The 25,088-nt window shown below is 50.6% G+C and overlaps 3 protein-coding genes and 2 non-coding genes across 6 annotated transcripts; 4 read left to right on the top strand and 1 right to left on the bottom strand.

Moving 5' to 3' along the window:
- The first annotated feature begins 650 nt into the window (after window positions 1-650).
- CCT6A (chaperonin containing TCP1 subunit 6A) lies at window positions 651-8,550 on the top strand. The gene is made up of 14 exons (XM_074160501.1): window positions 651-816; window positions 1,121-1,184; window positions 2,666-2,800; window positions 3,434-3,607; window positions 3,772-3,875; window positions 4,580-4,690; window positions 5,233-5,392; window positions 5,648-5,730; window positions 6,125-6,221; window positions 6,350-6,497; window positions 7,298-7,431; window positions 7,543-7,645; window positions 7,958-8,030; window positions 8,210-8,550. The coding sequence occupies exons 1-14, from the start codon at window positions 683-685 to the stop codon at window positions 8,280-8,282; spliced, it is 1,593 nt and encodes a 530-aa protein (XP_074016602.1). The 5' UTR covers window positions 651-682; the 3' UTR covers window positions 8,283-8,550.
- On the top strand, window positions 3,167-3,298 carry LOC141473465 (small nucleolar RNA SNORA22). The gene has a single exon (XR_012463562.1). It is a non-coding gene; the product is annotated as a small nucleolar RNA SNORA22 (small nucleolar RNA).
- Window positions 4,302-4,437, top strand: LOC141473464 (small nucleolar RNA SNORA15). Its single transcript, XR_012463561.1, has one exon. It is a non-coding gene; the product is annotated as a small nucleolar RNA SNORA15 (small nucleolar RNA).
- A 1,015-nt stretch (window positions 8,551-9,565) lies between the features above and the next one.
- SUMF2 (sulfatase modifying factor 2) lies at window positions 9,566-15,790 on the top strand. Its single transcript, XM_074160498.1, has 9 exons — window positions 9,566-9,620; window positions 10,083-10,239; window positions 12,222-12,336; window positions 12,932-12,976; window positions 13,188-13,338; window positions 13,868-13,923; window positions 14,376-14,460; window positions 14,992-15,157; window positions 15,570-15,790. The coding sequence occupies exons 1-9, from the start codon at window positions 9,566-9,568 to the stop codon at window positions 15,673-15,675; spliced, it is 936 nt and encodes a 311-aa protein (XP_074016599.1). The 3' UTR covers window positions 15,676-15,790.
- Window positions 15,791-16,150: 360 nt separating this feature from the next.
- Window positions 16,151-23,835, bottom strand: PHKG1 (phosphorylase kinase catalytic subunit gamma 1). 2 transcript variants are annotated; one of them, XM_074160496.1, is made up of 10 exons: window positions 23,765-23,835; window positions 21,374-21,507; window positions 20,912-21,087; window positions 20,528-20,582; window positions 19,900-19,965; window positions 19,548-19,711; window positions 18,857-18,947; window positions 17,733-17,886; window positions 17,524-17,649; window positions 16,151-16,900 (listed from the first exon to the last, which is right to left on the bottom strand). In XM_074160496.1, exons 2-10 carry the CDS (start codon window positions 21,454-21,456, stop codon window positions 16,649-16,651), a joined length of 1,167 nt encoding a protein of 388 aa, XP_074016597.1. In that variant the 5' UTR covers window positions 21,457-21,507; window positions 23,765-23,835; the 3' UTR covers window positions 16,151-16,648. The 2 variants fall into 2 exon arrangements, with proteins under 2 accessions (XP_074016597.1, XP_074016598.1); XM_074160497.1 differs by lacking the exon at window positions 23,765-23,835 and having other exon boundaries at window positions 20,528-20,577; window positions 20,934-21,087; window positions 21,374-21,456.
- Between the last annotated feature and the right edge of the window lie 1,253 nt (window positions 23,836-25,088).

Consider the following 25,088-nt stretch of genomic DNA (forward strand, 5'->3'; position numbering starts at 1 on the left):
AATATTCCTCCACTCGGGAGCCCAAAGCTGGCAAGCTGCATCGGGCAGCCTCAAGGACCGGGCCCTGACAGGCCGCGTAGGCTCAACACTTCCAGCACCCATCAAGGTTGCCTTGACTTCAGTAATATTTTATGCTTTTCTTCCACAAGCCTCATGAAAACCTCTGCGTGGCCTTGGGAGAGACTGTGCCCCGTGTTTAGAAAGCCTTGCGAAGGGCCCAGGCCCAGGATCAGGCTGGGTGTGCAGGCCTGCACGGCGTCCATCAACCTCAACTCTGAAGGCTGAGTTGTTTTTTTTTTTACCAAGAACCCTTTTGATTATTAAACCGTCCCGCTTAACTATTAATTCCACCGACCTAACGTTAAATCGCCGAGTTTAATTATTTATTATTCCCGCTTCCGGCAACCCCTCGCTTCTCCTCAGGGGCGGCGCTCCCCGTTAACCACCGCGGCGGCGCGGAGCTTAACGGGGAGCGCGGCCCCTCAGCGGCGGGGCGGGACATCCCGGCAGAGCGACAGGCGCCTCAGCCAATGGGAAAGCGGCCAACGCGGCTGTGGGCCAATGGTCGTGCGCGCACCCCGGAGTGTTCTAGAAGGGGCGGGCAGGGAGGCGTGGCCTCCCCAGTCCCCGCCCACCCTGTCGGCTCGCCCGGCGCGGCCTGGCCCAGCGCGGAGCGGCAGCCATGGCGGTGAAGGCCCTCAACCCCAAGGCGGAGGTGGCCCGTGCCCAGGCCGCGCTGGCGGTGAACATCAGCGCGGCCCGCGGGCTGCAGGACGTGCTGAGGACCAACCTGGGCCCCAAAGGCACCATGAAGATGTGAGGGGAACCCCCCCGGGGTTGGGGTTGGGGTTTGGGGGGAGGGAGGGGGCAGGCTCTTCAGCGCGCCGGGCGGCCGTTAAGGCCTGAGGGGAAACGTGAGGAGAAAAGCGCTGGGGGGAGGCTCGTGTGGGACCGGGGCGCCGTTCCTGCCGCCGCCATGCGGTGGGGAACAAAGGCGGAGGCCGCCCGGCCGGGTGGGGCTGAATGAATGGGGAGGGAGCGGTGCGGGCCGTCGGCCGGGCACGTGTGGCGGGGCCGGGGGAGGGGGAGAGGCTGCTCACCCGCCTCCTGTCGCCCGCAGGCTGGTGTCGGGGGCTGGAGACATCAAGCTGACCAAAGATGGCAACGTGCTGCTGCAGGAAATGGTAAGCTGTTTTTTATCCTCGCGGGGGTGGGAACCTTGGGGAGCCGTGGAGGGGGGACTTAGGGAGGCAGGAGCCTGTTGGTTTTCTCTTTGAGAGCCTGTGGCTGGGAGGGAGAGGGCATGTCCCCTGTTGCCCCGGGCCTGCATTTCTGTGTTATTTAGCCCTGTGCATGCATTGAGGGGCATATGTCCCTGGGCAGGTAAAGAAATGTAGCTTGGTAGATGTTAAATGAACTAATTTGGGTATTATAAAGGAAGCATGGGCTGTTTAATGATACTGGCACTTTTGTCTCCTTCCGTTTTGCTTAGGGAAAGCATACTGCTGTTACACTTGAACAGGCCTAGGACAGCAGAGTCCTTCATGGGTGCATGGCCTGGAAAGTGTTTAAATCTGGGTAATGGATGCAGCTCATCTCACTTTCCCATCGAGTCTGGGGTTGTATCACAGTTTCCCTGCCGTAGGGGTGAAGGTTACACGAGGGGTGGTGTCACCCCATGGGGTCTCCTGTGGGCCCTGCGTCCCTGGGCTGTGTGGTTGGGGTGTGCCCCCGGCTGAACACAGCCTGTTAGTGTGTGTGGAGTGTTACACTCCACTAGCTGTCTGTTGTAATTCAGCATAAAGTATTGAAGCTGATGTACACAGTGATCTGACAGACAGAAAAAAAAAAAATCATTAAATCGTCTCTTTCATACTAGTGGTAGTACTTTTAAGAAAATAATGATAAAAAGCTAAATGGCAGTATAAATGGTCCCATTGGATTTTGTCTTGCTCTAGTACAGTTACCAACACCAACCTCTTCAAATGTGGATAGTGTTCTATAGGTTCATAGGTTTAAACCTATGTTAAAATACTCTTCAGTCAGCCATTGGAGATGTTAAGTGATGTGTGTGTTCCTTAAATTAAAAGACTGGCTTCTATAGGTAACCTAAGGTTGTGTGGGGTTTCTGAAGTTTGGCCAGACAGGCAGAATGCTTATAGCTGGGACACTATATGTACTACTTAGCAGAGGAGCTGGCAAGAAGCAAGCTACCTGAATGTTCTTTAATTTCATTAGAATGAGTAAAATAAACTGCCAAAGGAATAGCAAACCAGTTAGCGTATGTGCAGCACTTTTCACTCAGAGAGTCCTAAATTAATTCTAAACATTCTGGTTTTAGTGCCAGCTGTAGTCTAGTGATTGTGCATCCTTTGCCTAAAGAGGAGGAGAATTCTGGCAGGCTTGTAAGTTGAGGACTAGGTTGGCTCTTAACACTCAAAATTTTTGTGTATAGATGCATAATATGAGGGGATAAATAGTGTTATGTGGATTAATTCAATCAACTTGTTGTCAAAGCGATTGTTGTTCATTGGTGTTATTTGGTGAAACCTGCTGAATTGACATGAATTACGAAAGCATCAACTAGTCTTTATTTAACTGATTTCAGTTTGCTTGCTTCCTGTACCAATGCAGTAAGACTTACAGCTGAGCTTCTTTTGTTTAGCAAATACAACACCCCACAGCCTCCTTGATAGCAAAAGTAGCAACAGCGCAAGATGACATCACTGGAGATGGTACTACTTCAAACGTCTTGATCATTGGAGAACTCCTAAAGCAGGCAGATCTCTATATTTCTGAGGTATGTGTGCAGTATTTCTTTTGTAGGTAAACAAGTTAAAAGCTTCATCTGAGACCGTTCAACTTGTTTTGTGTTTAATGCTTCATACTTGTAAGTCAAACACGAAAATTATTTTTTCTGCTTAAAATGGGTGCATCACAGAACTTGTAAAATGGGGAAAAGCTGGAGAGAGGACTTAAACTTGTTCAAAATCAAAACAGCTTATTGTGAATACTGTAGCTTTTAATAAGGTTTTGTCTGATACCTGCTATTACTTCTGTCTGTGTTGTGTGAGTGAAAACACTTCTTTAACTTGTATGTTAACGAGGAGATTCTCCCTGATAGTAGGTATTTTGGATACTAAGAGTTACAGAGTAGGCATTCATATTGCACAGTGAACACCCAAGTGTGCTTTGTAGTTCCCTTGGTCTCAATTCTGTGCTAGAATAATCTGTACTTTTCCTCTGCATTGGAAGGATTTGCATTCCTTTTATATGTATTCAGAAGGACAGTACATTTTCTTGTCTCTGTAGGATGCATATATTCCCTGTGTTTTGATGTTACATGGAATGTTGAAACCACAGATTCTATTTGTGAAAAAGTGTCAGTTTGTCTTCTGTTGTCTAACAGTTTCCCTTCCCTTCCTTGCATTAGGGTTTGCACCCGAGAATAGTAGCAGAAGGATTTGAAATTGCAAAGGAGAAAGCACTTGAAGTTTTGGAGCAGGTCAAAGTAACCAAGGAAATGGACAGGGAGACCCTTATAGATGTTGCCAGAACATCCCTCCGTACAAAAGTCCACACCGAGCTTGCTGACATCCTGACAGAGGCGAGTGTCCAACTGTCTCTTCTGCCTCTTTTTGTGTGAAGAGGTTCGGGTTTTAAAGTGCTGTGATTATTACTTGAGTGAAGGGTGGATGGAAAGGTGTGAACTTGCACTTTAAAAGACTAATGGCCCTTTTGGGGCTTTTTTCCCCCTCCCCTCTTTTCCAGGCTGTAGTAGATTCTGTTCTGACAGTCAGAAAACCAGATGAGCCTATTGACCTCCACATGGTAGAGATTATGGAGATGAAGCATAAATCAGAAACTGACACAGCGTAAGTAACGAGTATCCTTGAGCTTCAGTTTAATGGTGCCCTAATTTGAGGAGTCTGTGGGATTTTGTTTTCTTTTTAGAAGAACTTGGCTGTTCTAAAGCTGCCACTGGAAAAGTTATTAGGGAAGGAATAAAAGAAAGGCAGAAATACCAATTTCAGCCATAAATTATCTAGACAGCAGAAGTTCCTCAGCTGCTGAACTTGATTCTCTGACGAGATTTTTGAACAGCTAAGAATAACACTGGCTTTGGCTTTTATGTAACAATGTTGAGTAAATACTTTTTTTTCTTCGTAGTGGTTTCTGCTGCTCGATGATGCTTTAGGCTTTTTTCTGTTCATTACAAGTACAAAATAGCATTTGATAAATGGAAACTGGATTGTGGTCATCTGTTTGGATATTCCATAGGCTTTCTATTTACCACAGTGGCATGGACGAATTCTGCACTAGCTTTCCTCAGTAGCTAATGCAGTCAGACACTATGCCAGAATAAATTCCCTTTTTGCACTCTGATTGGTGTGCTTTTTATGTGAGAATGGGCACGCCCCTGGAAATGGGATACATGATCGTTGTTTACTCCTAACACAAGTTCACAGTTTCTGTTGGACCAGTTGCACTGTCAGTTCTCTGACTGGTCTGCACTTCCACGAAGTGTCTATTTTCTGTATGTGTGTGTTAACACACAGAATGCTTTCTAATCTTTCAGGCTGATTCGGGGGCTGGTTTTGGATCATGGTGCTCGTCATCCTGACATGAAGAAAAGAGTGGAAGATGCTTATGTTCTTACTTGCAACGTGTCTCTAGAATATGAGAAAACGTAAGTACACAGCAACGAGGTGAGGAGCAGAAGATGCTCCCATCTTAAAAGACTTTTATTTAAGGTGTGCTTAAATAAGAACGAAGGGGACCGCATAGACTCTTGTAGAGCGAGGCAGGTCGTGTAGAAGGTGGAATGGAAGAGGTGATGCTGCTTCTTTGGTCCTTCTATGAAAAAAAGCTGGTGGCTGAGAAAATGTCTTTGAGAGGCAGAGCTTTCGTAGTGGTTTTTATTTTGTTGTTTCGTTGAAGAAAGGCTGGAAGTCCTTTCCTTTCTGGGCATAATTTTATATTTTGGAGTGAACATCTAAATACACTTTAGAGTGCACTCAATTTCAAATGGAAAAGCTTTGAGCTAGAGTGCAGGAACAGCCTGCTGGTTTGGGGTAGGGTTCTTGTTCGGTTTGTTTTGATTTTTTTCCTTTTTTTTTTTTTTTTTTTAAAGAATATAGCTGAAAGTATTGATTCCTTATGCTAAAGTTTTATTTTTAGAGCGCTGAAGATAGTTGTCTTACCACTTTTTCGGTTTTTTTTCTCTTACAGAGAGGTAAGCTCTGGATTCTTCTATAAAAGTGCTGAAGAGAGAGAGAAGCTAGTGAAAGCAGAAAGGAAGTTCATTGAAGACAGAGTGAACAAAATCATAGCCTTGAAAAGAAAAGTTTGTGGCGATTCAGATAAAGGATTTGTTGTGATCAACCAGAAGGTGAGATGAAGGGTATAACTAACTAGAAAAATTAATGGGAAACGTTGGCTTGCTTGACAAGCCGTGTGCTGTTTGACTCACTTTGTTCTTCAGACCAAACTAGCTGAATTTCAGCTGGTGAACTTCTGAATATATGAATACGGTTCCTACTTGAGATCTTTTTTGAGCCCCGAGGAAGAACTTACTCAATGTCAGACTGAGAGAGGGTGGTTTTAGCTTTCTCTTTATCCTGATGGTCAGTTTCTTTATTTCTAGGGAATTGACCCGTTTTCCTTGGATGCGCTTGCAAAAGAAGGAATAGTTGCTTTGCGGAGAGCTAAAAGGAGGAACATGGAAAGGTCAGTTCCTGAGGAGAGGAGGGGGTAAAATAACTTGCTCTTGCAAACTCGAACAGTGAGTCAGGTCTGGCTTGAATCCACCTTTAAGGACTTCAGTCTGTCCGGTTCTTACTGGCATAACTAAGGGTGGTTTTTACAAACTATAGGAATGTCAGTTCAGCCCATGGAGTGACGTTGGAATGTAATTAATCAATGTAAATCAAATGTAGACACCTATAGAGGAGACTTAATTTTGCACGCTTGTTTTTGTGAAGAGCTCTTTCATGAACAGAAGCAAACTGTTTCAAGCCTAGGAAGCGTGGAGTTCTGCATGCTGAAATGCTGTAGTTCCGTTAGTGACTTCAGATTTTGTTTAATGTAAAGGGGGTGCTGAGCTTTGTGTGTTCTCTCTCAGGCTGACCCTTGCCTGTGGCGGTACCGCCATGAACTCTGTGGAGGATCTGGCTCCCGACTGCCTGGGACACGCAGGGCTCGTCTATGAGTATACGTTGGTGAGTACAACTCAGCTTTCAGCTGAAGCCAGGTTAAATACACCTGACTTGATGCCAGCTTTTCTTTTATTACATGTATATGTTAATTAAGCAAATGTATGACGTGAATACATAACCCCGTTTCACAGGGTGAAGAGAAATACACCTTCATTGAGAAATGTGACAACCCCCGCTCTGTTACCCTGTTGATCAGGGGGCCGAATAAGCATACGCTGACACAGATCAAGGATGCAGTAAGAGATGGTCTGCGTGCCGTTAAAAACGCTATTGAGGATGGTAAGTCTCAGTTCTGTTACACGATATTAAAGATCTTCTCTTGAAATTCACCTCAAAATCAGTGAATTTTGTATCGGCTTCCTTGGTATCCCATGCAGTCAGACGCCAAGCTGAGCGTATTTCAGTGTGAAGTGCTTTTAGTTGCTATTCTTACACCTCCTATTTTACAAGTTGTTGATAACTGTATAAGTGCTTACCTGGAATCATAGAATGGTTAGAGTTGGAAGGGACCTTAAAGATCATCGAGTTCCAACCCTCCTGCCCTGGGCAGGGACACCTCCCACCAGACCAGGTTGCTCAAAGCCCCATCCAGCCTGGCCTTGAAAACTTCCAGGGATGGGGCAGCCACAGCTTCTCTGAGCAACCTGTTCCAGTGTCTCACCACCCTCACAGTAAAGAACTTCTTCCTAATATCTAATCTAAATCTCCCCTCTTTCAATTTAAAACCATTACCCCTTGTCCTGTTGCTAAACTTCCTGACAAAGAGTCCCTCTCTGACTCTCCTGTAGGCTCCCTTCAGATATTGGAAGGCTGCTATGAGGTCTCCCTGGAGCCTTCTCTTTTCCAGGCTGAACAACCCCAGCTTTCTCAGCCTCTCTTCGTAGGAGAGGTGCTCCATCCCTCTGATCATCTTCGTGGCCGTCTGCTGGACCCGTTCTGACAGGTCCACGCCCTGATCAGATACAAGCTCCCTTTTTTTTTTAAGGATGAGGGAAGAGCTCAGACTACAGTAAAATTTACCTGTTTAAATTGGAATAGGTGCTTATTGTGAAGTCTGAATATAGAGTTTTCCCTTGCAGGGTGTGTGGTCCCAGGAGCAGGTGCGCTAGAAGTGGCTGTAGCTAATGCTCTTGTTAAGCATAAACCTAACGTGAAAGGAAGAGCCCAGCTCGGAGTTCAGGCTTTTGCTGATGCTCTGCTCATCATCCCTAAGGTATGAGGAACTCATGAACAAAGTGCCTTTAAAGCACGCTAAGAGCCATCGGTTTTTCTGCTGGAGGTCTCTTAATTAACAACATGAAGTAACGTGCCTGTTCTCTCAAAGGTTCTCGCCCAGAACTCTGGTTACGATCCCCAGGAAACACTGGTGAAGGTTCAGACAGAGCACGCGGAATCGGGGCAGCTCACTGGAGTCGATCTGAACACTGGTAAGAGCTTCCTCGAATAATGATACGATCTCGTGTGAGAAAACTGTTGTGGCTCAGCTCCACCAGGAATAAAGTTGCTCTGAATGCAGAAAGCTGGACCTTTTTTCCTAAAAAAGCTATGCAGAATGCCTTGGCGGGCGTCCTGTTGCTGCCTGCGCTTAAATGGGTTCTGTTCACGTCTGTTGTGAAGATAAAGCAGACGGTAGCGCTGGGTTGGATGTAGTGAGTAATATCCGATGTTAGACAGCGGAAAAATCTTGCTTTGAATGATGTGAACTGGTTATTTAAAGGCTTTTTTTATTTCTTCTGTAGGTGAGCCAATGGTAGCTGCAGCAGCTGGAATCTGGGATAATTATAATGTCAAAAAGCAACTGCTTCATTCGTGGTAAGTGTTACAGTGTTTTCACTTCAAATAGCAATGGGTGCTTTAAATGGGTGTTTAAATTGATCGAGTAATGGGGAATCGAGGGGTCCCACATTGAGGAAACTCTCTTGAAAAGCAGAAATGAAGCTATGAACTATGTCAAAACAGGTATTCTAACAATATTTATTTAATATTCCTAGCACGGTGATTGCCAGCAACATTCTCTTGGTGGATGAAATTATGCGAGCTGGAATGTCCTCTCTCAAGGGCTGAGCTGGGTCTGCTGCTGGCGACGGCGCTCAGCTCCGGCAGCTGAATTCGACCCCCAGGCGCGCTTTTCTTGGCCCCGGTGGATTCTCCCAGCAACAGGAATTACTGCTCTGACGAGCAGCCCCTCTTTGGTAAACACGGCCACTTCAAAATATTAGCAACTAGTCAAATATTTGGCTCTAAAAATCAGTTATTTATTTTTGATTTCACTGAAGTGTACAACTGAAGTTGCTTTCCTTTTTACCCAATAAACTGTTATGTTCTGTGCTTTATGGGTGTCGGTTATTTAAAACTTCACCTTCCTTGGGCCAAGGTCTTGAATGTTCTGCTTGGACCGTTCTTCAGCAGCTCCTGGCTCCCAGCTCTTTGTGCTGGACTCCGTTATTGCTTCCGATACTTGCCACGGCAGAGTGTTCCTGCTCCTGGGAGGGGCTGTGAAATAATTGCTCGAGGCTCCGCTGCTGGCGGGGTGGGGGGCGAGTTCAGACCTGGAATTTATTAATTAAGCATAAAGGTGGATTAAACTAATTGCTCTGCAGTTTTGTACTTGCTCACAGGTAAAGTTGAGTTAATTTACTCCGGGAGGTTTGAAGTGTTTTGAAAGACCTCTTGCATGTTTGTTGTCCTTGTCATAACACACTGGTGGATTTTTGACACTGGTCCTGCTGTGTCACTTATGGACGATTAGCAATCTTTATTTATGGACAATTAGGAGATCATTAGAGGGAGCCTTCCACAAGGAGGGGTTGGGTTTACTGGAGGGGAAAGGGCTCCTGCAGCCTGAAACCAGCTTCGTTATGTTAACGGACAACCCTAAGAGCGAAAGGCCATTAGATCCTGAAGAGGTTTCTTTTATAAGTTCCATACGGCATTTTTATACTTCAGACTGTGATATACAATGTATACCATAACTTCAGTTAAGATAAATGCTTTCTCACTTTATGTAGGCACAAGTAAATCGGTGACTTCACTGAGGAGGAGAAATCTTCAATGGTACCATGATTTTTTGGACTCTTCCCTGAATAAGGGGCACTGAAAAGAATTGAGCTGGGTTTAATTTCACTAGCAGAGATCGTTAGTCTATAGACTATAAAAACAACCTCTTTTTTTTTTTTAATAGAAAAAGAGAAGAAACCCGCCTTTTGCATGTGAAACACACACCACGTGGGGTGTTGCGGGCGGTGCCCGCCGTGGGGAGGTCCCGGAAGCACTTCCCCGTTTCCCGCAGCGTTTCCGGGCCGGACCCGCCGTTCCTGCCCCTCTTCCCGGAGCTCCCGGTACCCGTTATGGTCCCCGGTGCGACGGGGCTGGCCCTGCTGCTGGGCTACTGGGCGCTGCCGGGTGAGTGCCCGGGTTCTGCCGGCCCTTCTGCCTCGGCTCGTCGGTGGGAAGCCGTAAAAATCACCTCGTTCCTCCCTCTATAGGTTCCTCTTTCATCTAATTGCAGCAAACCATTAATTAAAGGAGCTGCCGTGCTGATTTAACCAGGCTGGGAGCCCTTCCTTTCCCAAGGGGAATACTGAAAATGGGACTCAAAAATATTTTAAGCTTGTTATCAAAACATACACGAGACCTCTACGGATGCTAATCGTAGTCGCTTATTATACGGCACCCTAGCTCCAGTAAATAAAGTGACTTTCTGGCAAATAATGCAGGCTGTTCTGTGCCGTCGTGTTTAAAAATTAACTTTAAAAAAAAAAAAAAAAAAGGTTCTGGTACTGAATTTCTTCCCTTTTTAATTGAAGAAAAAATTAACTTAAAAAAAAATTAAAATTCTCGTACTGATTTTTTTCCCGCTTTCAGCATTCGGGAAGGATGAGAGCATGGTGCAGCTGCCCGGGGGCGAGTTTCAGATGGGATCCAGTTTCCTGGAGAAGAGGAATGAAGAGGGGCCCGTCAGGGCGGTGACGGTGAAGCCGTTTGCTGTCGACAAATACCCCGTCACAAACAGGGATTTCAGGTAAAAGCGGAGGTTTGGGTCCGTAGGGCCCCAGCGGCGGCGGGGGGGGGGATGTGGCTGTTGGTGCTGGGGTTCTGGGGCTGGTTCCCGGCTCCGGAACCCAACGCTCGATGCTCCCAGCACTTCTCTTAGGACAAAAAATGTGTCTTTCTGTAATAAATCACCTCTACGGGTGTAAGCTGAAGCATCTTACCAGTGCAGCTTGTAATGTGCTTCTTTCCCCCCCTTTTTCCCCTTTTTTCCCCTTACTCCCCCTTTTTTCTCCGCCTTTCCCCTCCCTTCTTTCTCCCCCTTTCCCATCCCTTCTTTTTTCCCTCTCTTCTCCCTTCCCCCCAGCTCTTCTCCCCCTACTCTTCTCCCCCTTCTTTCCCCCTTCTCCCTCTTTTTCCTGCCCTTCCCCCTGTTTTTTTTCCCTCTCTTCTCCCCCTTCTCCCCCTTGTTTTCTCCTTTTCCTCCCCCTTTTTCCCTCCTCTTCCCCTTGCAAACATGCTTTTCAGTGTGTGTGTCTTTAGCGTGTGTGTCTTTTCCGTACCAGGCTATACTGCTTCAGATTCCAGGTTTTACAGGTTCCATTTCCATTTGTAAACCATTCCACGTATTTTATCAAAGCCCATTAACAGAGCACTGATTAATGCTCTGGGGGAAAAGCCTTTATTTGCCTGGCTCAGCCCGTGTTGGTTAAAAAGAACCAACGCTCCCACACACCAGTAACTGCCCAGTGACACACAGTAGTGGCAATTACTGCGCCTTGGGCAATGGGGAAACAAATGGGACAGATGCAGGGTGAGGCGATTCGGCGATATGTGACTTTTTTTTTTTTCCATTTTGGTGAGATTTAACTAACAGGAGGCGTAGGTTCTAGTGGTTTTTAGGGGATTTGACAGGACAAGGGGTAATCACAGAATCACAGAATCACCTAGGTTGGAAGGGACCCTTTAAGATCATCTAGTCCAACCAATAAAAAAAAATAAAACTAAAAAAAAAAACAACACACACACACAACACACCACACACAACCCACACACACACCACCACACCACCCAACACTAATCCATATCCCCGAGCACCATGTCAGCTCCTCTCTTGAATACCTCCAGGGATGGTGCCTCAACCATCTCCCTGGGCAGCCCATTCCAATGTCTGATAACCCTTTCAGTAAAGAAATATTTCCTAATATCTAACCTGAACTTCCCCTGGCGTAACTTGAGGCCATTACCCCTTGTCCTATCATCTGTAACTTGGGAGAAGAGACCGACCCCCGCCTCTCTACACCCTCCTTTCAGGTAGTTGTAGAGAGCAATAAGGTCTCCCCTCAGTCTCCTCTTCCCCAGACTGAACAACCCCAGCTCCCTCAGCCTCTCCTCGTAAGACTTGTGCTCCAGACCCCTCACCAGCTTCGTTGCCCTTCTCTGGACCTGCTCCAGCACCTAATGGTTTTAAATTGGAAGAGGGGAGGTTTAGATTAGATATTAGGAGGAAATTCTTTCCTGTGAGGGTGGTGAGGCACTGGAACAGGTTGCCCAGGGAAGCTGTGGCTGCCCCATCCCTGGAGGGGTTCAAGGCCAGGCTGGATGGGGCTTTGAGCAACCTGGTCGGTGGGAGGTGTCCCTGCCCAGGGCAGGGGGGTTAGAACTCGATGATCTTTAAGGTCCCTTCCAACTCTAACCATTCTATGATTCTATGATTTTTGATCTGTGCAATTGTTAGATTTTACAGAAGACCGGAGTGCAGGGGGGGGAGTTTACCTGTTTACCGGACCCTATCAGATCTGTGATGCAAATCGGACTGGTTTATCTGTTAAACGTATATCACACCGAGCGGAGCTGTGCTGGGAGGAGCCGGGACTCTCGGCAGATGGGGTGTCTGTAGGTCGTCCGCGTTTTGCTTTGCTTTGAACTTGTTGCGTGCGCGGACGGCTGCGTTTGGTGGTGCGGCTCTTGAAGAACTTACCCAGACGCCTGAGCCTGTTGTGTTTATGCCAGGGAGTTTGTTAGAGCAAAGAAATACAAAACAGAAGCAGAAGCGTTTGGCTGGAGCTTTGTCTTTGAGGATTTCGTATCTGAAGAGCTGAAAAAAAAAGTCACCCAAAAACTGGAGGTAAATCTAAATCCCATGGGGGTTTCAGTGATGATGATGGAGATGGTATTTCTGATCACATCCCTGTCTGACCTCTCTGTTTTAAGTAAGAAAAGCCCAGGAGGGGAGACCTTTACCAGTATTGCTTTTCTGCTGAGTAGCAGCTACCTCTCAGTGCAGAGCCTGGCTGTTCTCAGTGGTTTTTCTTTAGTTTGGGGTTGTTTTGCTTTTGAAACTAACGGGGGGGTTGAGCCTGGGCTGATTTATGGCACTCCTCTGTCCACATCCTCTCCAAAAGCTGTCAGACTGGACTCCTGAGATGCTGCAGTGCGCTGGGAGAGAGCAAAGCACATTTCAAAGTACTTTTCTAATTAAATCTTAAAATAGAAAAACTAAACAGTATGGGCTGCTTGAGCTATTTTAATTTTTAAAATCAAGATGCCTCTACTCTGTTGGAGAGCACTATCAAAATGCCTGTGATAACCCAGCTCAAACTGCAGCATTTAACCATTTCCAGACTAACAAGCGCTCTGCTTTACACACGCTGCTGTAGCACGGTGCCAGGGGTGTGTTTGTTGCCAGTTCAGCTTTAATCTGGTGTCGTTTCTTTTCCCAGTCTGCCCCTTGGTGGCTGCCCATCGAGAAGGCTTTTTGGCGGCAGGTGGGTAAAAATCAGGTGCGGTGAGTCCTCTCCCTGCTGAGAGCCTGCATGCGTTAGTGTGTGCTGAACCTTATAGACTGAAAATAGGGGGGAAAAAAGGCATTTCTGGTTGTGACACGTTCCCTGCCTTGGCCTGTTTTGTCCTTTAGTCCCTTTTTAATTGAGAAGTTTATAATGTCAATTAAAATCTGTTTGATGCGATTTCTCCCAGCCCTCAGGTCCTGGCTCCAGCATCAAGGACAGGCTGGATTACCCGGTGCTGCATGTGAGCTGGAACGACGCGCAGGCGTTCTGCACCTGGAAAGGGAAGAGGCTTCCGACAGAGGAGGAGTGGGAATTTGCTGCCAGGGGAGGACTGGAGCGTACGTACCAACAGCTCTGACCTTCTTCCAAACCAAGGCGTGAAGTAGTGGTAGTTCTACCAGATCCAAACCTCCATCCAGGGATGTTTTCAGAGGTTAATTGGGGGGCTGAGCCACCACTTTTGGTATAGGAGTCAAAATAATAATAATAATATAGGAAGAAGTAGTGGCTTATCTTTAGTTTTAATGTATCTTCATAAACAAAGCACTTCTGCCAGCTATAAAAATACCATTTCATGGGTTTGGGGCAAAGAGCGACCCCCTGGGATCCCCATGTCGGTGCTCGGATCACTGGGGGGAGCGTGGGACTCCCTGGCATGAGCCAAGGATGTCCCTGTGGCCAATTCCTGTCTCTCCTCGCCTCCTTGGCAGTGTCTGTACGGACTGGACCAACAATCCCCACTCCTATAACCCCCCTTGGTGTCTTGAGCTGAGTTGAAAAGGATGGTCCTAAAAGCCTGGTTAAAAGTAGGGAAATGCAGAGGCTGGATTGACACAGGGGTAACAGGTCTCTCTTCCTCCTTGGCAGAAAGGGTGTATCCCTGGGGAAACAAGTTTCAGCCGAACCGTACAAATCTCTGGCAGGTAAGATCCTAAAAATCATCCTGTCTACTCTGAGCTCCTCTGAGGGTGGTGTTTCACTCGACCACAGAGTGTGGGTGGCTGCCTGAGGAGGCTGCGTGGTCCTGGGAAGCAATGCTGGCCTTACCTGTAGGGTATTGAAATTCAGCTCCTGGTGGGTTATCCCAAATAGCCTTAGAGGGAGCAGACTCAGCCCAGCTTCCCTGGGAAACTGGGATTTCAGTGCTTCCAAAAATTCATACATAAATTTGTTTGAAAAGGAGGTTGTCTTGGGAGGACTTTAGATGGTTGACCTCAGATGGTTGACCTCCTCTCTCGGCCAGAAATGCTGCGTAGAGTTAATTTACAATGGAGAGTTATTTCCGTTATTTAAGTGTGACGCGGTCCCATGAAGAGCAGGACTTTGTGTGGTCTCCGCGGTGGGTCTCTGCTCGGAGTGATCTTTCTTCCTGCAGGGCAAGTTCCCGAGGGTCGACACGGCTGAAGACGGTTATCACGGCGTCTCGCCGGTGGCAGCGTTCCCTCCTCAGAACAACTACGGTACGGAGCAGACATCCCCACCCTGGTTTTGGGGATGGCATCCGCTTCCTAAGTGAACACTAATTATAAAATCCTGTAGTTGTTAGCAGAGTTGCAGATACGATGTGGGATCACATCAGCATCTTGATAGAATAGCCGAGCCCAGCAAAAGCACTGGTGGTCGTTACTGAAGTTGGCTTGATGTGCACCTGGTGCACTGCAATGCACCAAAACAGCCCCTGTTTCTAATTAGAAGTCACTTATTTTCCATTTATTGTGATTTGTCTGAAAATCCCGAGCCCGTTGTTTTGAGGGCAGCGTATGCTGTGCCCTCACACAGATGGGAAATCGTGAGACACGGTAAAGGTCCAGTTCTAAACTGGGGCCACTTTGAAATACGGCAAAAAGCTCCCGGTTCCCAGTCTCACCGTTAAACCACGCTCTCGCAGTGATGCTTTGAGTGTTGCCCACCCCCTCCCATAAACCAAAGTGCTTTTGCAGCCCTTATAAATGCGCTCTCGTAATCCTGATGCAAAACGGTGCGTGTCTCAGGGCTGTATGACCTGCTGGGAAATACCTGGGAGTGGACTGGGACGGAGTACGTGCCCCCGGGGCGCTCGGCGAGGCAGCACACCCAGAAAATGCAGGTCCTGAGAGGTGCCTCCTGGATCGACACTGCAGACGGGTCTGCGAATCACAAAGCTCGCGTTACTACCAGGTAGGTCTGGGCAATGCCCAGCTGCTGATTGGCAGCGATTTCTTCTGGCTTGGATTTATTTGGGAGGGGGGTTTCTTTTAAAAAAGACATTTGTTTGCTCCTGCTCCATTTTTCTCAGAAGCAGTTAGGAAAAACATACTCAAAATACTGCTAAAAACGTTCCTGCTATAGATACGTTCCTAATTGCTTCTCAAATCCTAGAATGGTTTGGGTTGGAAGGGACCTTAAAGATTATCCCGTTCCAACCCCACTGCCACGTCTATTTTCCATCCAGTATTTAGAATGAAATGCTTTTCGTGAAGTTATTCAAGGGAAGTGGAAGATGTTTCTAGTCTGTTACGGAGGGTCACATGAAAGGATGTAAGTGTTGCCCAGGCAGGATCCCTGACTTTGGGTCTCTTTTCCCTGTGAGAATGGGGAACACGCCGGACTCAGCCTCCGACAACCTCAGCTTCCGCTGCGCTGCTGACGTCCTGCCCGTCACGGCCGAGAAAAGCCGGACCAAACCCGAGCTCTGAAGGTCACCCGGGAAGACCCGAAGGCATTTTCTCCTGTGGAGATGAACAGTAAGCCCCAGAAGTCACTGTCATTAAACCCAGACAGTTCTAAAAATTAAAAATAAATACTTTCAGCTAAAACTCCTTTCTGCACTGGGACGTTTGGGGACGAGCAGTGACTGGGAATGGCAGACAGGGTGGTTTGTCTGTAATCTCCTCTTGGTGCAGTAGATATTACAGCTCTCCTTTTGGTGTCCGTTTTAAACCAGCAGAGGGGCGCGCGCGCGCGTGTGTGTGTGTGTGACCGGGACAGAGCTGCTCCAACCCCCAGCCCCAGCCAGGGCGAGCGAACACCCACAGGCCCCCTGTGACTGCCGGCGTGGGGCTGCTGGTGGGCAGTGATGGGGACACATCCCTGGAAGGGGGACTCATACATCGGTCCCCATCTCCTTGGGAAACCCCAGCATCGTACCAGCCTCTGAATCTTCCCAGAAGTGAAGTAAGGCACCTTTATTGACCCTTAAACAGTGACAAAACCAGATGTGTCTGATTTCCAAGTGCGTGGGTGACACAAACCAGTGACCTACCTCCCCCAGGTGTTACAGCCAACTTAAGGGCAACAAACCAGCTGTGCAGGACCTCTGCCACCAAAGCCCTGAGCACAGGGGTGGGCAAGGACCACCCCTCCAGGCACTGCTCATCCCTTCTCCACCTGGGACTGCCCCAAATGGGCTGAGCCTTCCCCAGGCAGATCTGCTGCTCCAAGCACACTGGGAGCTGCAGCCGGTTACGGCTGTTGGAGGCAATTTCTCCAAACCCATCCCTTGGAGGAGAACATACCCCAGGGCCAAGTCACATCCATCTGCTGGGTTTGCATTTGCACTGACCCAAAGCCAGCCGTATCTCTAAAGAAAAAGCAAAAGAAACCACCAGTTGGTTTTCAAAGGTTTTACTCGCCTTAACTGAGCAAACTCGTCGGCTTACGCAGCGGCGATCAAAACAGCCCTTCCTCGGCTGCCAGGGTCAGCAGAATGGCCTTGCAGGTGTTCTCGAAGAGGGCGGCTCTGTTCTGCGCCTCCCCCTTCTTCACCCAGTGCCGGTAGGTCCTGAAGGCACAGGCGTCGATCAGCTTGCGGACGGGCTTCAGGGCGTACGGGTCCCGCACCACCAGCTCCCTGGTCACCGACTTCACCAGCCGGTACTGGTAGTAAATGCGGACCGACGCCAGGACGGTCAGGCAGATCACCTGCGGGGGACACACAACAGGATGGAATTCGTCCTACAATGGGACCGGTCCAGCCCCAACGCATCCCACATGGCTGCTCTCCGTGTGGAGGAGTCGGGAGGGAGCCCAGCTCCTGGCACAGGTATTTAGTCCCATGTGAGCAATACGGGCTTTTTCCAAGTGTGCCCTTAATGTCAAATCTGCGGGTCAGTCCTAAATGCGTCACCTAATGCCACTTTGGGTACCGTTGAGCTGTCCCAATGGCCGGCTGTAGGGAATTCCTCTGTGCTATCAACTATTGCATCTTTTATGCACCCGTGTGATGTCAGGCTTATTGATTTCCCCTTAGAAGCAATCTTTTCTTTTTATAATGGATTTTTTTTTTTTGAGGAGGCAGCAGGCTTTTCCCTTTTCTTATTTAATCTCTTCTGGGAAAAAGTCCTTAGGAAGTCCCAGAAAGTAAGTGCAATGGTGCTTGGAGAAGGATCTCCACCCAGGCTGCCACATCCTGCCGAAGCCCAGGTCCATCAGCCTTCCTGAACTCCCAGTTTGTCCCAGCTCAGCTGGGAAACCCATCCCACCACCACCCTGTTCCTGCAGCTCCCGGGCTCAGGGTGCTGAGCCACCCCCAAACCCAACCTCACCTTAAATTTCCGGAAGGGGCTGAAGTGCCGGACTTCCTCCACATCGTACTGCTGGAAGAAAGGGTGGGCCAGCGCCTCGCTGGCCGTGTACCGCTGCTGTGGGTCCACCACCAGGAACCGGGAGATCTGCACAAGGGCACTGGATTAAGCTAGGATGTCCCAGATGTCTGCAACCCTCTGCCAAGGTTTTCCCATCCCCAAGCACCTACCAGGTCTTTGACGGTGTCGGAGCGGTCGTCCCACTCCGGGGAGCCGAACTGGTAGTCCCCGTTCATGATCATCCGCAGCATCAGCATCTGCTTGCGGTGCCAGAAGGGAGGTGACCCGGCCAGCAAGGTGTACATGATCACCCCGGTGCTCCACCTGCAGGCAGCCCAGAGGGACCCTCCAGCCCCAAGCGGCACCCAGGGGCACCCGGATGGGTCTGTGTCTCAAGGGTGGCTTGATGCATCCCCTCAACTGGGACGTGCTGGGCTTTCCCACCCTGGAAAACCAGGATGCCGCCCTGCATGGTGTCTGATGAGGGAGGCTGAGCTCGCTGCTGGGGCTCGTTAGCCCTGATGGGCAATAAGGAGCAGGGGCTGCCCTACTGCTGGGGAGGGGCTTGGGGTTTTTGAGTTGAGCTGATGTAGAGCTGCTCTCCTGGATGCCGCAGGAGGAAGCTGTGAGTCAGGGGTACTTGCCTTTCTTGGTTCTTTCTTGGGTTTTTTTAGGGGAGGGAGAGGATGCGGGAGGGTGGGATGTGTTGGGACACAGTGGTGCCAGTGAGGTTGGATGCTCTGGGGCTGTCTCAGTTCAGGCTGTGGTTTGCAGTGTCCTGGCGTTGGGAGTTAATGGAGGCATCTAAACTGAAAGGGGGCTGAAGTGCCCCGGTGTGTTTTGAGTGGTTGGTTACAGCTCTAACTGCTGCAGATCTGTGCCTGAAGCCACCAGAGATGATGACAAAGTCCCTGCAGGGCTCTGATGGGCTTTCCTGAGGTGGCTACTCTCTCAGGGGCCTCAGGTTAATGTCTTGGTACAGTGTGTGGTTAAAAAGCTCTGTGTCTTGGAGTCCAGCCCAAGTTGATTTTTATGAGCAGAAAGTGTCACTTTCCCTCCTCCCTGGTGGGCCAAAGCGGGGAGACGTGCTCCTCCCCAGGCTGCTTCTCCCCCAACTCTGTGCCAGAGCCCCTGATCACCAGGACAGCCCCATGTGGCCCACAAGGGTGTTTTTTGGTGCATCGCTTAATTCCTTCCAACTACTCAAATCTGCACAACTCTTGCTGTGCCTCAAAGCGGGTGCGTTTTGGGAGCAGCCCGAGGGGTGAGGCAGGAAGGCAGGTGTCTCACTCACATATCGACCTCCTTCCCGTAGCCCTGGTGCTCGTCGTCCATGGAGCACTGTAGGATCTCGGGAGCCAGGTAGCCAGGCGTGCCGCAGATTTCTGCAAAGATGGGGCAGAGCATCCTCCTGAGCTTCCCAGGAGGATCTGTGTTGTCCCTCCCCCTGCCCCCCGAAGCGGTCGATGAGGGGGTCTGGATCCCAGGTGGGATCTTTACAGCGATGGTGCTCACAAGGGAGTAACTGCAGCTTGTGTGCATCTCACTGGTGACTTTTCTTGGTGGATTATAATGGCTAAAATGTGAGCGAAGAGAGTGTCGAGGATGCCAGTTGTTGGTTATGTGGCTCTTCACAGGGTGGGAGTGGGGGAAAAACCTTAATGTTGGGCAGTAAATGGATGGGGTAACAAGGGTCAGCTGGAGGGGAAAAAAAAAAAGCAGAAAGAATAGGATGGTTTTCCTAATGGGCAGCAACTTTGTCATGGCACGGAGTGCGGTGTGGAGCCTGTGCCAAAGGCAGAGCTGGGCTCATGCACGAGCAGGAGGGCACCCCAAACCAAGAGGCACCAATTTGCACCCGTGGAAGCGAGACTGGCCCCAAAGAGAATGGCGCTGGAGAGACTCAACTGACTCCCCGTGGGTACCGCAGCAACGGGGTAGCCATGGGCCACGCCAGCATCACCCCCAACTTGTCATCCTCCTACCTTTGAGCTTCTCATTCTCGCGCAGCTGGCAGGAGAAGCCAAAGTCCGTCAGCTTAATGTTCATGTCATCATCCAGGAGGATGTTCTCCGGCTTCAGGTCCCGGTGGACGATGTTGATGGAGTGGAGGTACTGGATCACCTCCAGCAGCGCACGCATGATCTTCCTGGGGAGGGGTCACAGCACCTTTCCTACCCTGAACACCCACCGGCACCGCGCTCCCGGGGACGGGGACAGGGACCGAGCAGCTCAGCCCCCATCCCTGAGCGCAGGGCACAGCCCAGGTGCTGTTTGACCCCTGGGTGCCATGCTGGCTGCAAGGTCATCCTTCCAGCCATCTGCATCTGGCCTTACCTGGTTTCCTTCTCGCTCAAGGTGACTTTCTCGGTGAGGTAGTCGAAGAGCTCCCCTCTCCTCATCCTGTGTGTGGGAGGGAAAATGGAAGCAGGGGAACGGGTGGCAAACCATCCCTGTGCCCCTGGGGAGGATCGCTGCCCTTTAACAGCCCCGGGGCACCCATTGCACAAAATGACAAGCCAACTTGTTAATGAAAAGGAGTAAAAATGCTTCTACATCGCTGCAAAACATCGGGCAAGAGGAGGAAAGGCTGTCCCCGGAGAGGGCAGGTTTTGGATGGGACAAGGACAGGGCTTTCCCAATGCCATCCTCCTCCGCTGACGTCCATTGCGCCTCCCCGGCATCAGGGGTTGCGGCGTCACGCGCGCCCTGGTCCCGCTGGGCATATAAATAACCCGCAGGGACGTGTGACAGCTCCCACCAAAGGTTACGGGGAAACCTGAGCAGCGCTGAGCCGCTGACGGAGGGGAAACACTGCCGGCTCATTTCTACCTTACGCAAAAGCTGGTTGTCCCCCGGCTTTGCCCTGTTTGGGCCATAAAAAGCTGGGGCGAGCGTTGGCTGGTGGCCGCCTGCAGAGTGGGAACGGGCTTGGGGAGATGGTGATGGGCAAGCTGGTACTTACAGGTCAAACACCAAGAAGAAGAAGGTGCTGGATTCATAGCTGTCCTTCAGCTGGACTGCAATAAAACACAGGGGCTGTGAGCACAGCGTGTAGCATGTTCCTGTCCATAATTGCTGATTTGATTAATGAGTGCTGATTGAATTAATGAGGAGCCATAGATCTTCACTGGTGTTTTGGTTGGGAGACAACCTGGGCAGCGTGGGCACTACTGGTGTGTGTGCAAAGTGGAGCAAACAATGCTCTAAGCAGGCACCCTGTGTTGTGTTAGGACCATTGGAGCTCTGACCCTCCAAGGATTTCACCCCAAAAACCCTTCCTGGGGACACCTCAAAGAATAAATGGTGCAGAAAACCCCCTTGCCCTGAAGCTCAGAGCCTGACTTACTGACATTGGGGTGGCCCGAGACTTTCCGGAGAATGTCGATCTCTTTAGTGGTGGCTTCTCGCAGTTCCTGGACCTCCTTGGGGGATATGTTACCCGCCGTGATGTCAATAATCTTCACGGCATACTCCTGCCGGGTGGTTTTGTGTATGCACCGACGGACGACGCTGCTCACCCCCCTGCCAAGGGACAACACAGACAAGATGGGGGTTTCCATCCCTCCCCATCCAGCCTGACTTTGCGGCCGTGCCACCAGTCCCTGGGCTGGCTGGTATTTTCATCTACAAGAGAGTTTTGCTCTGTCTTGGTGGGACAGAAGATTTTGAGCTGATGCAAAGTGCTGCTTCATGCTATTTTTAACCTCCTGCTGCTATGGGCCCTGTTCATATCAGGTTCCCAAAGGATGCTGTTCCTATCAGGTACTGGAGCAGGTGAAACCACAGTTTGCCAAAAAACAAGCTTTACCTGCCCAAAACCTCCTTCGGCTCATATTTTTCATAAAACTCCTTGGATGAGTTCCAGTCCGGCAAGTCTTCTTCCTTGGTCATCTCTGCCTCCTGCCTGGCGCCACTCTGGGCTTGTCTGCTGACAGAAAGGGGCTGCAAGGAGAAAAGAGCAAGGATGGGCACTCACTGCTCCCAGGGCAGGAGCAGAGACCTGCCCCGTCCCTGATCCACTCCGGAGGAGAACATGTTGAGCTGGAGAAGAAGAAGGAGGATAATGATTCTGGACCACAGACCAGAAGGGGTATTTTTCTGGTTGGATAAGCAAAGCTTTGCTCTCAGGACCCCGTGAAGATTCTGCTGAAGACAACAGGAGAAACCCCACTGAATCACCCCTAGCCTGGCTGTCCCCAGAGGCAGAAGCAGCCTGGCTGAGGCCAAGGGCTTTGGGAAGCACTGCAGCACCTCAAAACTTTGTCCCTTCCTGCAGAGCATCGTCCTCCAGCTCCTACCATGTGCTAAGGACCACGCCACACTTCTCCTGGTGTCTCCCACCTGGAAAAGCAATTTAATTAATTTCTAAGACTCCCACTGTGGGGAGGCAGTGGCTGAGCTGAACCTTAAGCTTGAAAGGCGTGCAGTAGCAAGGGGGTGCTGGCACAGCAGGTCCCCAGCAGCAGCAGCCTCCAGAAATGTCACCCCACGCCGACACCACCCAAAGACCCCTGCAAAGCGCTGAAATCCGCATGGCCTTTTTTTTTTTTTTGTCTTCATTTTTTTTCTCATCATTTTTAAGACGACAAAGTTGTCCAGAATAGTTTGGCTGAGAACAAGGTGGAAAAAACAAGTGTTTAAAGTAAAGGGAAAAGGACCTAGGAGGGAAAATAGGTGGCGAGGGATGGTGAAGCATTGGGGGGCAGGGGGCTCAGTGGGTCAGGGTGTGGGACCACGTGGCTGGGGACAGCCAGCCCTGTGGGGTCAGATGGGGCCAAGCCAGCCTGAGGACAGCAGCCAAGCGAGCTTCCTCGGCCACATGAGTAAAGCTGCCAGCAGCCTCCAAAACTCCTGAAAAGCTTTTGCCCCATTTATTTTTTAATTCTGGGGGGTGGTTGGGTTGGTTTGGGGTTTTTTTTGGTATGTGCTCCCATTGCTGGAGGAGGAGCAGTATGACAGTATTTTGACTGGGGGGGGGGAATAATCAGTAGTCGTGATTCCTAATTTTCACTGGCATTTCCCTTTAAGCCCTGGGAACTGGATGTCCTCAGCTTGTTCCTGCGCCCGGCATTGCTGAAATCCCGACTGTCCAGGTCCAACTGCTCCGCAAACATACAGGGAGACCAAGCAGCTTGTGTAGAAAGCAGCTCTTACAACCTGGGAGGCAAAATTGTCACCTTGGGGTGACAGTTTGTTGCTGGGAGAGGGACAGTCGGTGGGCAGGAGAGCCTTGATACTGCAGGTTTTCCTTTGCCCTTTTCTCCGAGGTGGCAATAACTCTGGCAGGACACCGCCAGGCAGGTTTGCAGCTCTAAGTGCATTTAAATCTTATTATTAATGCGTATCTGTCCTGACCTGGTTATAGAGACCGATGCTGTGTTTCGGGTATCTGGCTGCTGCTGGGAGGGATGCCTAACGAGGGCTGCGGCATTTCTAAACAGCCACCAGTTTGATTTAATTCATAAAAATTTTATCCGTTGGAAGTATTGTAAGCGATGCCGAACCCGCGTCCGGGCTGAAATTATACATGAGAGGCAGGAACGGGGGGGCAGGGAAAAGAAAACACCTGCGGGGTGGGGGGAGAGCCAACAACTTGGATTTCTTTGAAGCCGAAAATCAAAAGCCCTGGTGTGGGAAAGGGCTGGAGGGTCCCTGGACCTTCTTCCAGCAGGAAGGAGCCCGGGAGTTTGTTTAAAATCTCCAGCCGGCGCAGGGCACGGACAGGATAATAAATACGGGTTTATTATCAGGGCCGTACGAGCTCCGTGGGAGTGGAAGGGGGGTCGGGGGGGGGAAGAAGGGGGTCGGGGGGAGGTGGTGGGGGGCAAAGGGGTCTGTCCCGAGGCAGAGATGCCGGGCTGCGAACGGCGCTGGCCGTTGCCCCCCCCCCAACCCCCGCCGTGCGCCTGCAAACGGGGGTTTGTGCGTTCCCCTTGCTAAATAGTCAATATCATGCAAATATTTATTGAGATAAATCTCGAAAGCCCAAGCTAAAATCAGCTTTTAGGCCACTTGCCTTCCCCCCCCCCTCCACACCTCCGGCCCAGATACCACCCCCCCCCCCGGCTCCCGAACCGACACCTCCCGGGGGCTCCCGGCGATAACGCTTAAAATAATCCTGAAATCAAGCTAAAACCTATCCTCCCCCCCCCAACGCCGGCTCCGAAATCCCCTCAAGCACCGTATCTCCCGGCCTCACCTCGCTGCGGGCAGCCTGGCTCCCTCCCCGGGCCCGGGGCGGGCGATGGCGGGCGGGCGGGAGGGCCGCGGCCGGGCGGGGAGCGGGGCCTGGGCACCGGGGTTGAGGGGGGGGGGGGAGGAACTGGCGGCCCCGGCTGCTGGCTCAGGGCCGCCCGGCTCCGCCGAGCCAAAAATAAAGGGTAAGGCGGCTCGGCATGGCGGGGCGTGAGGCGAGGAGGTGGCCGGTGGCGGCGGTGTGTGTGGGGGGGGAGAGCCCGGGCACCCCCCGCGGTGAGGCGCGGAAGAGGCGCGGAGGTTCGGAGACTTCCCCCGTCGGCTTTAACCCTTCCCTGGGCTCGGCCCTCCGGCTAAACGACGGGTGGTGTCCCAGCCGCTGGAGAACGGCGGTGCTGCGGAGGTGGCTCGGCTCGGCTCGGTTCGCCCGGTCGCCGTTAGCCCAGCTCGCCTGAGGGGCTGCTGCCGTCCCGGCGCGGCCAGTTGTAAAGCCGCGGTGCTTTTCCCGAAGCCTGTATCTCCCCGAGAGCGGTTTCAGGGAGCTCTGCTGCGCACTCAGCCGCAGCCCAGCCCAGGCTTTTCTGGCCCAAACTGCTTCAATTTCTACTCTTTTTCTCCCCCCCCCCCCCCCCCTCCAGGAGGGTGAAACACCCGGTAACCGAGATGTGAGCTCGGGCCGCGGAAGCAAAGCTGCTCGTGTCACCGGGAAAAGGCAGGATTTGTCCTTGTCCCCACCACCACCGTTTGGGGTAACCCCTCCCCATTCTGAATACTGATTTTTTTTCCGCTTCCAGCTCAGCGACTGACTGACGGGGGCTCTTGGGAACAGGCAGAACACCCAGCAGCATGAAGGCAGATCAGGAAAAACAGGTCATGCCAGAGAAGTATTTTTAGCAGGAATTGCACTTTTCGGTGCAAGGTTATTCCCTGCCACGCTCCTGGCCTGAGTTCACCCCCCCAGGTACCGGCGGTGCAGGGTTTACACCACCCCTGAAGCGTACGATGGACGTACAAAGCATACCCCTGCTCCCTCCCATGGAAGGGTTTGCACTTTGAATGAGTAAATACTTTAAGTAATTTTACATTTTTTTTTTTTCTTCATGTGGCAGCAGTAGCTTTGTCACTAAGCCAGGGGAGAGAAGGCCACAGCCCCCCCTCCCCCCCCCAGCCAACTGGACCTTCTCATTTCAGTCCACGACTTCCATCATGGGATGGAGGATGAAAAAAAAAAACAAACCCACAGCTTGTGTGACAGGGAACTGCAAGTCTGACGCGCGGCTGCATCATCATAGAAGCGCAGAGCTGCTCGGTGTCGCGTAGGCTTGAGC

The sequence above is a fragment of the Numenius arquata genome, chromosome 18 (assembly GCF_964106895.1).
Source record: "Numenius arquata chromosome 18, bNumArq3.hap1.1, whole genome shotgun sequence".
In the NCBI taxonomy this organism is placed as follows: Eukaryota; Metazoa; Chordata; class Aves; order Charadriiformes; family Scolopacidae; genus Numenius; species Numenius arquata.

Coding starts and splice junctions, on each gene's coding strand:
- CCT6A (XM_074160501.1), top strand. CDS start 683: ATGGCGGTGAAGGCCCTCAACCCCAAGGCGGAGGTGGCCCGTGCCCAG. Junction 817..1,120: donor CCCAAAGGCACCATGAAGAT/GTGAGGGGAACC, acceptor TGTCGCCCGCAG/GCTGGTGTCGGGGGCTGGAG. Junction 4,691..5,232: donor TCTCTAGAATATGAGAAAAC/GTAAGTACACAG, acceptor TTTCTCTTACAG/AGAGGTAAGCTCTGGATTCT.
- SUMF2 (XM_074160498.1), top strand. CDS start 9,566: ATGGTCCCCGGTGCGACGGGGCTGGCCCTGCTGCTGGGCTACTGGGCG. Junction 13,339..13,867: donor TGCCAGGGGAGGACTGGAGC/GTACGTACCAAC, acceptor CCTCCTTGGCAG/AAAGGGTGTATCCCTGGGGA. Junction 13,924..14,375: donor ACCGTACAAATCTCTGGCAG/GTAAGATCCTAA, acceptor TTCTTCCTGCAG/GGCAAGTTCCCGAGGGTCGA.
- PHKG1 (XM_074160496.1), bottom strand. CDS start 21,456: ATGACCAAGGAAGAAGACTTGCCGGACTGGAACTCATCCAAGGAGTTT. Junction 19,966..20,527: donor TTCTTCTTGGTGTTTGACCT/GTAAGTACCAGC, acceptor TCCCACACACAG/GATGAGGAGAGGGGAGCTCT. Junction 17,650..17,732: donor CCGACACCGTCAAAGACCTG/GTAGGTGCTTGG, acceptor GCCCTTGTGCAG/ATCTCCCGGTTCCTGGTGGT.